Source organism: Physeter macrocephalus, chromosome 3 (assembly GCF_002837175.3).
Source record: "Physeter macrocephalus isolate SW-GA chromosome 3, ASM283717v5, whole genome shotgun sequence".
Taxonomy (NCBI): Eukaryota; Metazoa; Chordata; class Mammalia; order Artiodactyla; family Physeteridae; genus Physeter; species Physeter macrocephalus.
In genome coordinates, this window is record NC_041216.1 from 25,499,620 (window position 1) to 25,516,598 (window position 16,979).

At 53.3% G+C, this 16,979-nt stretch overlaps 1 protein-coding gene across 2 annotated transcripts; it reads left to right on the forward strand.

The window, feature by feature from the left end:
* Nucleotides 1-820: 820 nt before the first annotated feature.
* ENO1 (enolase 1) lies at nt 821-14,980 on the forward strand. Of its 2 annotated transcripts, none has more exons than XM_028487887.2 (12): nt 821-972; nt 3,348-3,441; nt 5,960-6,055; nt 7,068-7,126; nt 9,140-9,209; nt 9,668-9,801; nt 10,153-10,375; nt 11,476-11,673; nt 12,318-12,519; nt 12,934-13,042; nt 13,292-13,350; nt 14,550-14,980. In XM_028487887.2, exons 2-12 carry the CDS (start codon nt 3,357-3,359, stop codon nt 14,617-14,619), a joined length of 1,305 nt encoding a protein of 434 aa, XP_028343688.1. In that variant the 5' UTR covers nt 821-972; nt 3,348-3,356; the 3' UTR covers nt 14,620-14,980. The 2 variants fall into 2 exon arrangements, with proteins under 2 accessions (XP_028343688.1, XP_007110364.2); XM_007110302.4 differs by lacking the exon at nt 7,068-7,126 and adding an exon at nt 7,454-7,512.
* Nucleotides 14,981-16,979: the final 1,999 nt, after the last annotated feature.

Consider the following 16,979-nt stretch of genomic DNA (forward strand, 5'->3'; position numbering starts at 1 on the left):
TTGAGAAATTCCCCGAGTCTGTGTGAAATTCCATTCCCAAATCAGTACAAGTATGGTTCACATGTATGGGAAAGGGAGGTATAGAAGCTTACTTTCAAGATCCAACATTAACAAGAGCCGAAGAATGAACTAACCCTCGGCACGCACGTGGAGCGCCTGGCACGTAGGAAACGCTCAAAAGGTATTAGCTGTAATTAAGGGAAAGCGAACATCCTTTCGGCTTTTGGCCTAATAACTCCTGTGTGACCGACGCAAGGACAAAGGGGACCGGGTCACCTTGGTGGGCTGCCGGGCGCGCAGGGCGCAGGCGCGGGTGAGCGCACGTGGCCGGGCTCGCGACTCCGCGGCCCAGGAGCGGGGTCCGGGCGCACGGCAGCTAACGTCTCCAGGCCGCCGGGGTCTCCGGCACCGCGCTGCGGGGCGACGGGTGGGGCGGCCGGGAAGGTCGTCACCAAGGTCGTGGGCAGAACGTGCGGCGCCGGGGCGACGCGGCGTGCGTGCGGGACTCGGAGTACGTGACGGAGCCCGGAGCCCTCATGCCGGCCGCGCCGCCCCGCCCCTCCCCCGGGGCCCCGGCGCCACAGACTCGGCTCAGCCTCGAGTCCCAGCGGCGGGCGGGAGCGAAAGGGGACGGGGGCTCGCCCACATCCCCACATAGCAGCGGGGGAGTTGGGGCGCCCAGGCCCCAACTCCCCGGGACGTCGCCCCCTCTTCCAGTTCCCGGCGCCCGCAGTCCCACCCCTCCCTCGGAGGCGAGGGCCCGAGTGACGGCGCGCCGGGCCAATGGCGAGGGGGTGGGCTTGAGGGGCGGGAAGTGGGCGGGGTCCCCGCGAGCTGGGCAGGAAGTCCAGGCCGGCGGAGCGGAGACGACCTCGCGGTACTTGGAACGTCCGGACCTTGCACCTCAACGCTCGCCCTCGGTGTCCGCAGCACCCTCTGCTTCTCTCTCGGGTGGCGACCTCAGGCGGCCGGGTGAGGACTCAAGGAAGGGCTGCCGAGCAAGCGCCCGGGCAGGCGGCGCGTGGGTGCCCCGGGCCCTTCTGCCCCTCAGACGGCGTGCCCGGGGGTTCGGCGGGGAAGGGGCGGGTCGGCGCGCGCGAGCGGCCTCCCCGGACCAGAGTCGCGGCCCGAGGCGGGGGCGCGGCGCCCGGTTTCTCCAGCGGGGAAGGTGTAGCTCAGTCTGTGATTACGAGTTACGGGGCCGCGTCACTGTCCCGGGAGGTTAGAGGTAGAACACGCGGTCACCAGGACAGCAGGCGGTGAGGGTGGAAGGTTTGGCGAGCGCTCCAGGCCTAACCCGCGTGCTCATTAAAGCCAGGCCCTTCCGAGAATGGAGAAAGGGGGCCGGAAAAGGAGAGATGCCCGGGAAGCTGCAGCCCCCCCCACCCCCGGCCCCGCGCCCCTGCCTGCCGGTGGTGGCCCTCGGCCTGGCTCATGAGTGTCCAGCCCGTCGCTGCTCTGGAATGAGCAGGGACTGATCTGCCTTCAGAAGGCACTTGATCTGGAGGGGACTGCAGCGGAGCCGTGGGGTCATTGGAAGCCTTGCAGGCGACCTCGCCCAAGTCGGGCACGAGGCGCTCCCTGCTTCCCGGGCTGGCCACCCACAATCGGCCCCTGATCTGACATAAAAGGATGTACTTTAAGAAAACTTCCTGTTCGCTGCTTCCTCTGCAGTGTGGTCTTCCCCCTGGGCGGTGTGGGCAGCCGGTTGACCTGCTTCCGGGGCACACCTAGGCCCCGGCTGCCCGGTGTGCTCGTGCTGCCCCAGGTCCAGGCTTCAGTCCAGGCAGATAAAAGGCTGTGCAGGCTCCTAGTCAGACCCACCTTCCGCCCTGCCTGTGCTCCCTGCATTTAATGACTTCGGAGAAAAGTTTTTCTATCTAATTTCAAGATAAATTGAATTTTATTTTCACATCGTGAAATCAGTCGACCGCCTTGTCTTATATCACTAAAATAAAACCAGAAATGAGATCTTAACATCTGTATGATGAGGAAGCGTAATGAAGATGTGCTTAAAAGCGCATCTAAAATCTATGAAGTAAATCAGTGGTTGCAGGGGGAGCAGTGACTGGAAATGGCCTCTGGGGACTTTTTTGGGGTGGTCTGTTACACGGGTATATGATTTACCAAAACTCAAAGTTAACTAAAATTTTAAAAGATTTTAAACAAATTTGCCTTTTTGAGATAAAAACTAGATACCTTTTGATTGGCTAATGAATAAAACTCCATTGTTACAAAGAAAAAACAAAGCCACAGAAGTGACTTCAGTATCTAATTTTGAAACTTAAAAAGATGCCATTTGCTGCTTCAGAACATTCCAGAGAAGATAATGGAGAGGAGCCCAGCTAGGTAATGGCTTCCAAACACTAATTTGGTTCCTCTCCTCCACTTCAGTCCTACAAGTTGTTCAATTCTGTTGTTCCTTGGAGAGAGCCTCTGGGGGAAAAAAGCAAGAAGGGGGCTTTCTTTGAGCTCTTGATATTTGTTCTCTGTAGCTGCAAACCACCCCCCTCCCCTTTTTTCTAAAGGTGTTTTCAAAGGAGAGCTCTTCCCTCGGCGTATCCTGGTGCTCAAAGATAGAATCTTTTCTCTAGTTACCGATCACGACATTTCATAATTAAGTTTTTTAAATGGGGTGAAATGCCCATTGAAAGCAACACTGACTAGATAATGTTATTTGTGTGCCCTGTCTTGCTAAAGACCCAAGTACTGTGAGGTTTGAAAGGCTCAGGAATTGGCAAAGATCACAGCACATAGACCAAGGAGCTCATTCCTGGCATCCAAACTCAGAATTTCTAACTGATTATCCAACGTCGACCAATTGAGCATTCTCCTGCTACCTCAGGCTTTACTTGATGACCAGATTTTCCTCCTGGTCATTCCCCCCCCTTTTTTTTTTTTTTTAATCCTAGATGGGTTTGCTTGTGGCCTTCACATCCCCTTGGTCCTGATTTGGTCCCTTTCCCATGGCCCCGCACCTGCCCTCGTTGGTAACTAATGACAGCCAGTTTCAGACTCTTTCCTCTTCGGGCAGTCTGCACGCCATCAGCGTGTGAATCTTGCCCGCCAGCACGCGCACTGCCGGGCTTTCTTTGCCTGTAGGACAAGGCCTGAACTACTGAGGGCCTTGCAGAGCTGCCCCTACCTACTTTTTAGGAACAATTCCCAGTGCTCTCCAGCAGGCATTTTCTCCCACTCCAGTCAGCCTTCCTACATGCAGTTTTTAGTTTATGCATTTAGTTAATGCAGACTCTTTCTAGTCTAGGGATCCTCAGAAGTGACCCCTTGCATAATGAGTTGAGGCTGCATTATGGTTTATGGAAAATATGGACTGTGCTTCCCCACAGAAATTCACCATGTCTATCCTCAAGATCCACGCCAGAGAGATCTTCGACTCTCGTGGGAATCCCACTGTTGAGGTTGATCTCTACACCTCAAAAGGTATGGGCCACCTTTGTTTCTATAGTCCCTAGCACCACACTCCATTTTTTAAAACTTCAAATGACAGAGCCTTAGGCAAGAAAACGTCTGTTATGGTAAAAGCCTTTCTTTCTGGTCTGCACATGCTGGTAGGCTATGGTTCCCCACTGGGGGAAGGTTGGGAGGGTTTTAAGGCAAGAGGTCCTTGTCTTGGTGCTTCTTGATACGTAGAGCAGAACACAGGTTGGCGGCTAGGTCAGTGAGGTGGGGAAGTAATGTGATAATCTTGTCCCTAAAAGGGCCTATCACTAGTTTGCTCCACAGCTTGCTATGACCAAATACTTAGATACGGCGTGATAGGATGGATCTTTCTTCCTTGAAAAGGAAAGAGATTAGGGGAGTACAAGGGTATATATAGCGCTCTTATCTCCGTTTCCAGAAATCACTCTTAGAGGATCCGGGACAGTTTTTACTTTGGGGTGTTGGAACATTCCAGAGGCTCATATTTTTACCTGGCTGTAAGTCCCCGTAGGAAGAATTTGCCCACATGAGAAAAGAATAGAATGGGAACCCTTAAAAGCTCCCCCATTTTTCTTTTTTACTTTAAGAAAATCTAGTGCTTCCCTAGCCATGCATTACCTCCAGCAATGTCTCAGCTGTTTTCTAAATGGTTGAAGTTGGAAAAGGAGCTTCAGGCAGAATCACCCAGCGGTGCTGAGCACAGACCTGCCAGTCAGAGCTGAGTCATGGTCTGAATCACAGGCTTGGCTGTGGAACCTTCCCTTCCTGTCCTCCCTTCCCCCTTGCCCAGAAAATGAAGGCCCCTCGAGTCGAGATTCACTGGGCAGGAGTCTGCCTTTGGTTACTGTTGGGGTGCCCTCAGAACACGATTCCTTCTGGGCATGTGCCTTGTGGCAAATGCTATGTGTTCTCAGAAGATGGCGAGAATTTCCTTTCCGCTTATAAAACTGGCACACTTAGTCAGAGAGTGGAACTTTCCACTTAGAAATTAATGGACTTTGAACAACGAAAAAAGACACAGGACACTAGAAGATTGTTGGGAGGGGGAATTTTCTTTGAAACTCTTTAAAATGACTAAAATTAATGTCTTGACATTTAAATGAATGGAACTTTCTCTTATGTGTCTTAATCCTTTTAAGAAAAGAAAAAAAAACAGGAAGTCATAAATTTGTTAAGAACCTTTCATCCCTTCTTTCTTTCTCAGAATTTATTTTTTAGACCAGTTTTAGGTTCACAGCAAAATTGAGTGGAAGGTACAGAGCGTTCCTGTCTACCCCCTGTCCCCACTATCACCATCCCCACCAGAGAAGTACCTTTGTTACAGTCGAACCTGCGTTGATACATCATCACCCAAAGTCCATAGTTGACCTTAGGGTCACTCTTGCTTTCCTCATGTCTTCACCTGGTCCAGCGCCTGATGGATACAGAGAAAGCCAGGGCCTGTGTCGAGAAGAACGTGTGTCCTGCTGGTCACACAGTCAGTGCGGTGGCACAGGCGTGCAACCAAGTATGACTGCAATACTTGGTTGGGTTTTTCCTCTTAGTTCATTGCCTTCGCATCTCCCGCACCCCCCAGTTCTCGGCATACCTCAGATGGGGAAATCCCTAACGGTTTCAAGGAGATTCAAGAGGCTGCCCACACTTCCTGCTCCCCTAACCCTTGTGCCCCGTGTAACCGGATTTCTGCAGTACCTTTCTTGGCACTGTCTGTCCTTCTCCAAGATTTGCCGTTTTTCTGCTCCACAGTCTAGGCTTAGCCAGGCAGCTGGTTTCTATATCCTCAGGACTGCGCAGTGCATGCTTGATTGAGTTCTGGTGTTATTGTGCTTATTCCTTTTCTCTTCCAGTCTGTCCTGTTTTCTGGTTTCCTGTTATGCAGAGAACCCCCAAATAGCATTTATTGCTCCTTAAGCTGAGGCAGATGAGCTGTAGAGATTCCTCTTGAGCCAGTGCTTTCAAGGCTTGAAAGCTAGCAACCTGATCTCACTTGTCTAAGGGAAGCTTGGCCACGGTGCTCTAGAGCTGGACTGTCTAAAACAGCCCAGTGTTTTCGTGGGTTACTAGCTGCTAGACAACCTTAAATCCCGGAGGTGGCTTGCATTGTATTTCTTTTAGGCCGCGCTGCTGGGGGTGGTCCACGGCCCAGCTCCGGGGCACCAGTGGGGAGCTTTGAGAGGTGTGGGCTCAGCCCTCCCATTTGTTTTGGAATCTGCACTTTAACCCACAGGTGATATGTGTGCGTGTTAAAATCTGAGAAGCTCTGCTCTAGACCTTTTTCTTTAGAGAAATTCATCAGCTCTGCTCTAGTGTCTGCAGCGCAGGATCGTAAAAACATGAAAGGCTGGAGGAGCAGCCTGTACAGTCCTCCCGTAGCGGTCCTCCCGCCCCGTCCTTGCTGGGAGGAAGTAACTGTTTCCCAAGGGCAGCTGCCCTCGGGGAGCAGGGAGGGACTTGGGCGAGGGCGGGAGCTGTTTCTTAGTCATTAACTATTTTTCGCCCTCCCTCTCTCAATATCCAGGTCTCTTCAGAGCTGCTGTGCCCAGTGGCGCCTCAACTGGTATCTATGAGGCCCTGGAGCTCCGGGACAATGACAAGACGCGCTACATGGGCAAAGGTAAGGGCTGAGCCCAGGCCGGCCTCCCGGCAGCCACAGCCTCCCTCCTGCTCCTCGCGGCTTGCGTTTCAGGGTAGCAGACCTCTGACTTGGCCCAGAGTGTGGGTGCCGCACGTGGAGGAGCGGGGAGAGCGGGCTGATGGGTCCCAGCACCCCTGACCCCGTAGCTCAGGGCAGGCGCTGTAACACTTCTACTGCGGTTTGTCTCCAGTCTGTAAAGAACTCCTGGTTGGGTCAGGGGATGTGGGAGAAGAAGAAGACAAGTTATCTAGTACTAAGGAGCAGCCTCCCATCCTCCAGGAGGGCTCTGAGGGCCTTCCGGGCCATCAGGCCTCTTCAGGGGTCTAGTCGCGGAGGAGAAGAGCTCCCGAAGGCCTGGCTGATGGCTTACCGTTGATGGGCTGTCGTTGTCTTTCGGTCTCTTTGGCAAAGCCAGCCTCCTCTGGGCTGTATGCAGACGGGCTGGATACTGTGTTGGCAGTGCTCACCTTTCTGTAGATAGAACCTGTGTGGCCAAACTCCAGAAAAGCAGATAGGGCTAGACTGTGCATTCTCGACAGGGACGGGAATTGGTTCAGGAGAGGAGGCAAAAACATATCATGACAGTTCACGGTTTGTGGCCCTCCGAAGGGCCACACGTGTAGACAGGTGGAGGGCACGTGTGCTGCCACCTCTCCAGGGAGGGCGATTAGGAAAGAGTCCAAAAACGCTGCAGAGGAGAGGGCGAGGGCGAGGTGGGGCTGGGGGCACTGGGCCGGGGTCACAGCGCCCCACTGTAGGGAGGCAGCTTGTGCAGAGAGCTCTCCCCAGAGGCCTTGCTGGCGGCCCAGGCAGTAAGTGCCTACAGCAGCAGGACAGTGCTGTGCCCTGGCTGTGATGAGGACAAATGCACGGTCCCTGCAGCGTTCTCCCTGTCTTCCTGTTTCCTCTCTTTCTCTCACTCAGCCTCCTTCACAGCCTGTTCTCTTCTCAGTCTTTCTTTTTTCCTCCTCTGCCCATCTCTACTGGTCAGGTGTCTCCAGACCCGTTAAGTATATTAATGAGTTCCTGGCACCAGCCCTGTGCACACAGGTAATACATACATTGGGCGTCCTTTAGTCTCTGCAGCTGGCCTGTCCAGTGCATGGTCTTGCCAACTAACCTCCCTTCAGACATTCTGGATGGTTGCTCTGTGTGCGGCTCTAACCCTTGGGGGTCCTAGGTAAGAGCACTCAGACTGGGCCAGAAAGCCCTCCGATTCCAGGGGGAGAGGGCGATGGGGATTTGAAGGAGGTCCCATTGAAGGTCTTTGGTGGGCTCTGAATATCTGGGTTAACGTGGTGAGTGGTTCTCTCCAGCAGTGCTGCTCAAGCCTGTCTTTCATTAATGTCGGTAATTTGATTTGATTATTCCTTCTAGGTGTCTCAAAGGCTGTTGAGCACATCAATAAAACTATTGCGCCTGCCCTGGTTAGCAAGGTAGGACTTGCCTCCTGATAACTAATGTATATTAATGCTATCAAAGCGCCTCCCAGGCCAGCCCAGGAGGCTTTCCTGTTCATGGAAGAGCTTATTCTGAGAGCTAAAGAAGCCGGTTGGATTCCCTGTCATGCATGCGAATAACTTCGCCTTTCCTAACCCACCCTCTGCCTGTCCATGTGCCCATGGCTAACAGCGCATGGAATTGGATCCGAGGGACGGGAGGCTCTTAGGGCCTAGATGTTTCCCCACAACCATCTTGACCTTCGGGGAGTTAAGATCCAGATTTCAAGAGCGGCTCTCAGGGGCGTTAAATGTAGTATCCGTGGCGACTGACTCATTTTTCGTGAACTGTGGAATTATTTACTGTGTTTTTAAACAGCAGAACTCCCGTTATATAAAATCCTACTTGGAGCCTCAATGTGTCAAACAGATAAAAGCGGAGCTGCTGTAGGTGAAGTGGGCCTGGGGATCCCGCCGCCCAGCCTGCTCGGCAGCTTGGTCTCGTCCGTCCTCCCTCCAGCCCCGCTCTCCGTAACTATGGCCCTTTCTCGGGTCCAGACCCAGCCTCGGCCTGTGTGTCCTCCTTGGCATGGCCCCTCTCCCGGCTCCGCCCTGCACGCGGGTGGCACGTGGCTCCTCTGCCCATCCCCTCCTCAGCCTGCCTGCTGTGGCCCGGCCCGCGCAGCTGGCTGTCATCGGTCCCCAGGCCACGCACACCTTCCGTCCCCGCCTCCTGGGGCCCTCACCTGGCCTGACTGACAGTGAGCAGGGCTTTCCTGGACATTTTTCTTTACTTGGAGACAAACCAGTCTGACTCTTGGTGAGGGTTGGCCTCAAGCCATCTGCTGGGGTGGCTTCTAACTTTACCCAAAGATGCCTTGTCACGAAAGCAAAAGATGCCAAATTGTTAACATGGCATGATGGACTTACAGATTCTGGTTTTCTTTCATATTTTAGCTTTTGTATAAGAAACATTATAAATAATATGCTGGTATCATTCACTTGTGGGGTTTTTAAAGTAATGCCGACTTTTATTACATTACTTTGAGCCAGTTTTTAAGACACCAGTTTTATTTATACTCTCACCAAAAATAGTCATTTTCATCAGTTGTCATACATTTTGCTAAATGATTGTGGACTGCATACAAAACTCGTATCTCCCATCAGATGATGGAGTTTGCTGTCATTGAGGGCAGCCGAGTGATGGCAGAAACTGACTTTGATGGTAAAGAACAATGAATTCTGTTATTTGCTGCCCCAAAAGTCACACTGCTTTGGAGTAATTCCTTCTGTAGCATGAACCAGACAATTCTGCCTCATGTGTAACGTGACCTCGGACTCCCTCGGTAGACTCCCCTTTATGACATGAGGACCATGCATTGTCAGATCCCTCGTGCTTGGAGAAATGGCTGATGCTCTTAAAGCAAGTGAAGGGCATTGTGCTGTCCCCCCATTTTCTCTTGGCATTCCCCCCTTTTTTTGCCTGCCAAACACATGGATAACACAGAACTGATCTGGGCTTTGCACGGTTCCAAGGGTTGATGGCTCTGTGACAGGAGGGCACAGGGCATGCAGGTAGAGGCACCACTCCCTCCCAAGCAGCTTATCCTCCCTCTCCGTGTAGAAACTGAACGTCGTGGAGCAGGAGAAGATCGACAAGCTGATGATAGAGATGGATGGCACGGAAAATAAATGTGAGTGGCCTGAGGTGGGGTCTTTGCCAGGAAGATTGTGGCTTCTCCTGAAGACCCTTGAAGTCCTTTGGGGAGAGGTCGTGTCGTCCCTAACGATGCATTACGTAACTGTCTGCAGTCCTCCCCTAACTCTCATAAACCACGTTTTTAATATCAGGAGCGTAGCCAGCTGGCAGCAGCAGGCACGTAGAGTTACTCAGAAGAGGCTCGTGCTTTATGTAATCGAGCAATTTGTGGGATTTTCCAGAGTCCCATGGACCAAAGAAAGGGCTTTCTCTTTGGGGGGAAGAGCAGCCTACGTGGAAGGCTATTGCATTTCTGGTGTGAATATGCAAAGGAGATAGAAAGGAAAAGGTTCCGAATACAGTCGAGGGTGCACACAGTGGTGTAGGCGGGGAGGCCGGCAGGAGGAAGGCTGGCGAGTAAGAAGTCCCTTAACATAACCTGTTCTGTTCTAGCCAAGTTTGGTGCGAACGCCATCCTGGGCGTGTCCCTGGCTGTGTGCAAGGCTGGCGCCGTTGAGAAGGGGGTGCCCCTGTACCGCCACATTGCCGACTTGGCTGGCAATGCCGAGGTCATCCTGCCAGTTCCGGTGAGTGGCGGGTGCTCGCTTTCTCGTGGGGTCCCGAGACCTCCCACCTCTTGACCTCATCCACGCGTCACTCTCCAGCACACGGGTAGGAGCAGGTTCTGGGGTGTCGGCTGCAAATAACTCCTCCGCCGCCAGCTAAGAGTGACCTTGAGCAGGTGACTCGGCCGCCCTGCACCCGTCTCCTTCGTCGTCGATGGGAGATGACAATTGCACCTGCCTTGTGGGGTTGTGTGCACTTGCGGGGTAGTGACTGCAGTGCGGAGGGACCTGGAGGCTTCAGAGCCGCCCGGGCCCCACGTGGGAGCCGCGCCCCTGGGCGTTGTGGAGCCTCACTCGCCTCTCTCCCCACAGGCCTTCAACGTCATCAACGGGGGCTCTCACGCCGGCAACAAGCTGGCCATGCAGGAGTTCATGATCCTCCCTGTCGGGGCCGGAAACTTCCGGGAGGCCATGCGCGTCGGGGCGGAGGTATACCACAACCTGAAGAATGTGATCAAGGAGAAATACGGGAAAGACGCCACCAACGTGGGCGACGAAGGCGGGTTTGCTCCCAACATCCTGGAGAACAAAGAAGGTAGAGGCTCTGGAGGAAGCCCCTGGGTTTCTGAGCGCCGCCCTCAGCGTGCTGCTCTTTCCACCGCTCGTTCATGAAGTAGGAAAGTGCAAAACCCCGCAGGCGCGGGAAAACAACAAATCACGAGAAATTTTCTTACTAATTCGACTTCTGAGCGGCCCGATGATTTGCTTCAACTGGGCTGACGGTGGGGTAGGGAGGCGGTTCGTTTTCTTGCTGTTGTCCCTGCTCCCCCAGCGATGGCAAAGGTTTGCAACCTGCTCCGTGTTCAGGGATGCTGGCTGTGACAAGGACTGCTGTCAGCGACCGTTTCGGGTCATTCAGCCGCCGTAATGCCGCACAGGCTTTATTTAGCTTTGAGTCCTGAGGCACAGGATTAAATGTGAGAGTTGAGTAGAGAATACAGAAGTCCTAGGAAAAGAATTCACGGATGAATTTTTTGTTTTAGAAGAAAAAGTAGGGTTCCAAGCATATTTCATTGCCTTCGAGGATGGCTAGTGAAAGAAAATGTCCGTCCTGCTCGTTGGGTCAGTCATACGAAATTGCTGACGTTCGGCTATTTTAGCCCATAAGAAGTGGCCCTTCACGCGGTTTGAATCTCGGGGATCTTGGGGACACTGGAACAGGGGCCAGTGTCTGTCAGTTTCCCTACCGGCAGCGCTGCTGAGCGAGGCCGACCTTGAGCCTGGGCCGGACAGCAGAGCTGGAGCGGGGGCCTCGCTGTGCGAGGTGGGCTCCCCGTCCACTGGGCTCCCTCTTGGATCTCAGCCTTGGCTCGATTTAAAGCCAGTTCTGTGGGACAGCCGATCTCAGCTGGTCACCGTATCTTGGCCGGCACAGCTGTTCTTTGGTGCTAAATTTGGGAGCATTTGTCAGTGAAAAAGCCTCTTAGAGTCCATCTCCAACGTGGCCGTGCACTGGTGGCCCTGACCAATGGTTTCTTGCCCCAGAGCAGAAAAGAGTAACTGGAATCTTTGAAACTGGTGCTTGGGGCCAGAGCACCTCTTCCTCTTCTGTTACGGTTCCCATTTGGCAGAGTTAAAGGGGAATTTTATCTCCATCCTCCTGGTTTCCAAACTCTCACCACCGTCCCTTTCCAGCCCTGGAGCTGCTGAAGAACGCCATCGGGAAGGCCGGCTACACCGATAAGGTCGTCATTGGCATGGATGTGGCTGCCTCTGAGTTCTTCAGGTCGGGCAAGTATGACCTGGACTTCAAGTCACCCGATGACCCCAGCAGGTACATCACACCCGACGAGCTGGCCGGCCTGTACAAGTCCTTCATCAAGGACTACCCGGGTGAGTGCTCCCGGGGCGGCTGCAGGGGTGCGAGTGGGTGGAGCCTTCACCGGGGTGCCTGGTGCAGCAGAGCGGGCAGCCGGGCAGCCGTGGTGCAGTGTGGTCGCCTCCCGTCACCGTCAGAGCAGCCTCCTGAGCAGTCGTGGTCCTGGCTCCACTGACAGTGAGGAGAGGAGCCCTGAGAGCCAGGACCGCTGGGTGCTCCTAGGCTCTGCGTCACCTCGTGCACACGGGAGAGGGGACACGGAGGCACAGAGTGGGTTAGAACTTGCCCCGGGGCACACAGCAAATGGTGGAGCAGGTGTTCAGACCAGGAAGCGTCTCTAAGTCCCTGCGTTTAATGTTAAGTAACTTGTTGGAAGCGGAGCCAGGACACGAAGCCCAGCCTTCACCCCTCTGGGTCCACAGCTCTGTTTTTACTCTCGGTGGTGCTAAACTCAAACCGCCCTGGGCAGCCGGTTTCCCACTTGACAACTGTGGGGTTGCAGGATGGCAGGTGACTGCAGGCCCTGTCCCAGGAGGGCGTTGGGAGGCCAGGTGAGGCGGGAGGGCGGGAGGGCGGGCGGGAGGGGGCTCTGGGGTGCTGCGGGTCAGAAGCTTGGGAGGCCACGCTGACGGAACACGCTCTGCCCTGCTCTGCTCAGTGGTGTCCATCGAGGACCCCTTCGACCAGGACGACTGGGAAGCTTGGCAGAAGTTCACTGCCAGCGCAGGAATCCAGGTGGTGGGCGACGACCTCACCGTGACCAACCCCAAGCGGATTTCCAAGGCCGTGAGCGAGAAATCGTGCAACTGCCTCCTACTCAAAGTGAACCAGATTGGCTCCGTGACTGAGTCCCTGCAGGCGTGAGTGCCCTTGCATGGAGGGAGGGGGCCCTCCTGACTGGAGCTCCTGGTGGCGTTTAAAGTAAGCTTTGGCCTCAAGGGGACCAGGGCGTTGGGCAGTTGTGTTCTAATCCTGACCACTTGGTGGCCCTACACTCCTGATTTAATATCACACGGAGAACGTTAGTCAGGAGACACACATCTCTCTCCCTCGAGGAGGCTGAACCCAGTTTTTCAAACGTGACTAGAGGCCAGAGAAAGGTCCTCGGGCCCTTCAGAGGAGGGTGAGGGTTACCCTCTTCCCCAGCAGTTGGGAGCTCAGGGCTGCCCCCCTGGCCCCCCACTGGGAGCGATGAGTCATGGCCTCAGGAGGCCAGAAGGGGCCGCAGTGCCCAGGCAGTGGAGCCATGCCGTCTGGTTGTCCCTGGTTTCTAGGTGCAAGCTGGCCCAGTCCAATGGGTGGGGCGTCATGGTGTCGCATCGCTCCGGGGAGACTGAAGACACCTTCATCGCCGACCTGGTGGTGGGACTGTGCACTGGGCAGGTAAAGAGCTCCCTGGGGTGAAGGGTGCGCCCTGCTTCTGTCTCTGACCTCAACTTCCTGAGCACGGGCTGGGCGGGCAGGGGGGAGAATGGGGTCCTGGGTGCCCCTTTTATCCCCTCCTTCCTAGGGCCAGGGATCCCCTTTAAGAAATCGCTGGCTCCCTGCCGTGGCACCCTCCCTTTGCCCCAAATGCCCATGAAGATTCAGCGCCAACTGTAAGCAACTGTGGCCTTTCTTCTCTCCTTCCAGATCAAGACTGGTGCACCGTGCCGATCCGAGCGCTTGGCCAAGTACAATCAGATCCTCAGGTAAAGAGGCTGCCTTCGCCGCGTGTGTGGGCTTGCTTGGTCTCCAGGACGAGCCCCTGGCCCCATATGTTAGGGTGGGACGGTTGGGTGCCTGGCAGCGTCGGCCCAGAGCGGGGCCTGCTCCACGCGTTGCTGCCGTCTGCTGGTGGGAGAGGGAACTGGCTCCCCTGCAGACAAGTGAATCAGAAGTTGGGGAGCTACAGGGAAGCCTTAGTGATGCTCTCATTTTACACTCTTGTTTTGTGGACAAAGATACCAGAGCTCACAGAGAGGAGGAAAAATTGCCAAAGGGCACACAGCAGGGTTTCCACTGCTCAGCGCCTTCTGACGTTCTGGTCCCTCCCCTTTTTGTCTCAGTGTGTCCTTGGGAAGCACCTATAAACACAGGGAGACCTGCCCTTTTGTTACTTTATTCCGGTCTTGAAGGGAGAAGGAACTTCCATTTTATAAGTCCTCCCACCGTACCCCATCTCTAAAACTTTATCCTGGAAAATTTCAAGCATATAAAAAAATCAGTGGACAGTAGAATGTACTCCCTTCCCCATCACCCGGATACACCAGCTGTCTGTATTCCGCCATGTTTTGTCTCTTTACACCCTTTTTTCCTGGAGAATTTTAAAGCGAATTCCAGGTACCTTATGATTTCACTTGTATATATTTCTTTCAGATAAAGACTTACTTTTGTTTTTTAACATAACCACTCTACAGTGATGATGCCCACGATCAGTGGTAATACCAATACCTTTTTTTTTTTTTTTTTTTTTTGATATCAGGATCCAAACAGAGTTCACACTAATGAGTGCCCCCTCCTTATTTCCCTGTGCCGTTTGTTGCAGAAACTGGGTTATCCTTTCATTGAAAAAACATTTTCTTAAATAGTCTAAGAAATAGCAATCCTACCGTTTCTTCTCCATTGTTCTTCAGAAACGTTGCGGGGAAGAGAAGGAAGGCGAAGGGGGGGCCAGTGGACAACTTGTTGGGTGAATTGGGTGGACGGAGATAGCCGAATGCTCTTCTATTCCTGGCATCTCCAAGAAGCTCAAATTTAGGGGAATAGTTGGACAGACTGGCCGATGGTTGGGTCCCCAACTTCCTGGCAGGAAGTGTGTCTGACCACTTCTCTGGGTGGGAAAACTTACTGCATTGAGGTGTGACTTCTCTCGTTCCCTCCCTGTCTCTCTATCTTTCTGTTTCCTAAGAATTGAAGAGGAACTGGGCAGCAAGGCCAAGTTTGCCGGCAGGAACTTCAGAAACCCCCTCGCCAAGTAAGCTGTGGGCGGGTGAGCCCTGCGGTCACTCGTTGGCTAATTAGACCTGCTCCTGATGTCACCTGGGCAGCTCAAGGTCCCCGCGGATGCTCTGAGGGGCCTCTGATAGTTAACTGCCCTCTCCCCTTCCTGTGACGTTCTAACTGCTTCCTTAGACCTGCTGCAGAAGCCGAGCTTGACCATCCGGAACCCTGCTGGAAACCCTAGCTCTCTAATCATATAATTGGCCCAAATCATTGTTTTTCTCACCTCACTTCCACCAAGTGTCTGGAGCCATGTGTATCTGCATTGTAATCTCCGAGGTGTCCACAGGCAAGATCCCTGGTGGTTTTGTGTGCAAAATAAAAAGGCCTCAGTGACCCATAGGGATGCTCTGTGTGTGTATGAAGTGGTCCGTCAGTCTGTCTGTCCTCACGTCTTGAGTATTCACGGAGCACCTCTACAAGAGCTGAGGCTTTGTGTCATGACAGAAGGGGAGGAGGAGTTTGTGCAGGACGTCGCGTAAGCCCTGGGGAAGGGCAGGTTTGGGAAGAGGTCCTGAAGTCCAGAGGCCCAACTTCAGGATCAGACATGTTAATTTGGGAGAAAAGACAAATGCAGAGCTCTCGCAGATTACCTCAAGGACAGCAGCTTCCAGGTCACACCATGAGTCCAAACCAGAGGCAAGCTGAGCGTCCTGGGCAGGCTGGGGCGCAGGCTCTCCATCCTTAGGGGAAACTGGTAAAAGGATGGGTAGAGGTAGCTCTGGGGCGGTAGGAGGGCATCCAGAGGGTCTTGGAGAACCCTATTTAGATACATTAAAATTTAATTTTGGGAAAATCCCACATGCTGCACAGCATGGCCTGAAAAATTGAAAGAAAAAATTTTTTAATTTAATTTCTTTCCTCATTTTCACTAACCTGATTTCAAGTGCTCAGAAGCGCCACGTGGCTGATGCCCACTGAGTTGGGTGCCACGGGTGTGAAGCATTAGCACTGCAGAAAGCACCATTCTGGAGAAATGACTAAGCACCAGTGAGACATGAAATACTATGGTTGCTCTGAATTGTGTTATAATACCTGGTGAGGCCCCCCAGTGGACATTGTTGTTATTGCTCATCTGTATCAGGGTTTAACCCAAGAAGCACAGCCAGTAGAAGGTACATATATTAGGAGATTTATCACAAGGAATTGGCTCCTGTGATTGTGGCTAAGCTAATCCACAGTCCATAGGGCAGCCAGTCAGAAGGGAGGGTGACCAGGACACAAGTGAAATTTCTCTTGGGTCAGCCCTGCTTCTAAGACCTTTCACCTGATTCAGGCCCACCTAGATCATCCAAGATCATTCCTTGTTCAAAGTCAGCAGATAAGTGGTTTTAATTATGTCTGCAGGATAGCTTCACAGTAATACCTAGATTAGTATTTGACTAAACAGGAGGACTCGAGTCATGTCACAGAGCCACCACCCCTTTTGAACTTGGCAACCGCACACATACGTCTTAAACCATAACTTAATCTCCAAATAATGACAAAACCCTTCTTCACCAAATGTGGTACAGCTCTCCTGTGTACAGCCAAAACCACTCACCTGTCCCAGCTTTGTATGACTGGTTTCCATCTAAAAACTGACTCTGCAAGGAAGTGAGTCGAACTCGCCCAGACAGTCTCACTAGGATGTTCATCCAAACTTTAAAGCAGCAAGTTAGCATTAGTGTCTCTAAACTTGGTTTCATGTCAACATTTCCTGACACTTTTATTTTAAAACAACGACTGGCAGTTAAACGCATTTATCGCTCTTGGGTTAAAGGGCAAGGAGCCCTTTCAGATCTCCACCCGGAAGGAAGGCTGCTGGGGCCTCCCTGGCCCTGGGGACACAGCCCCTGGGGAGGATGGTTGACAGCTCTGACCCAGCAGAGACAAGCACGAAGCACGTTCCTGATGCGGATGGGCAGGACTAGGCCAGGAGGAATTGCAGACCATTGGCCTCTTCCTGGGGGCCTGTCTGAAGCAGGACAGGCAACGTTAATTCTGAGTTTCCAGAAAGCCACTCTTGGGCTTTAAGATGACCTAGGACGTTAAACATTTCTCTGGATCACAACTGCAGGAACTTAAAGTGTTTTTAAAGTGAACATCTCTGGTAGTAGTCTCTGGACTTGCATTATGTGTTTTCTTTTTTTTTTTTTTTGTGGTACGCGGGCCTCACACTGTTGTGGCCTCTCCCGTTGCGGAGCACAGGCTCCGGACGCGCAGGCTCAGCGGCCATGGCTCACGGGCCCAGCCGCTCTGCGGCATGTGGGATCCTCCCAAACCGGGGCGCGAACCCGGTTCCCCTGCATCGGCAGGCGGACGCGCAACCACTGCGCCACCAGGGAAGCCCATGTGT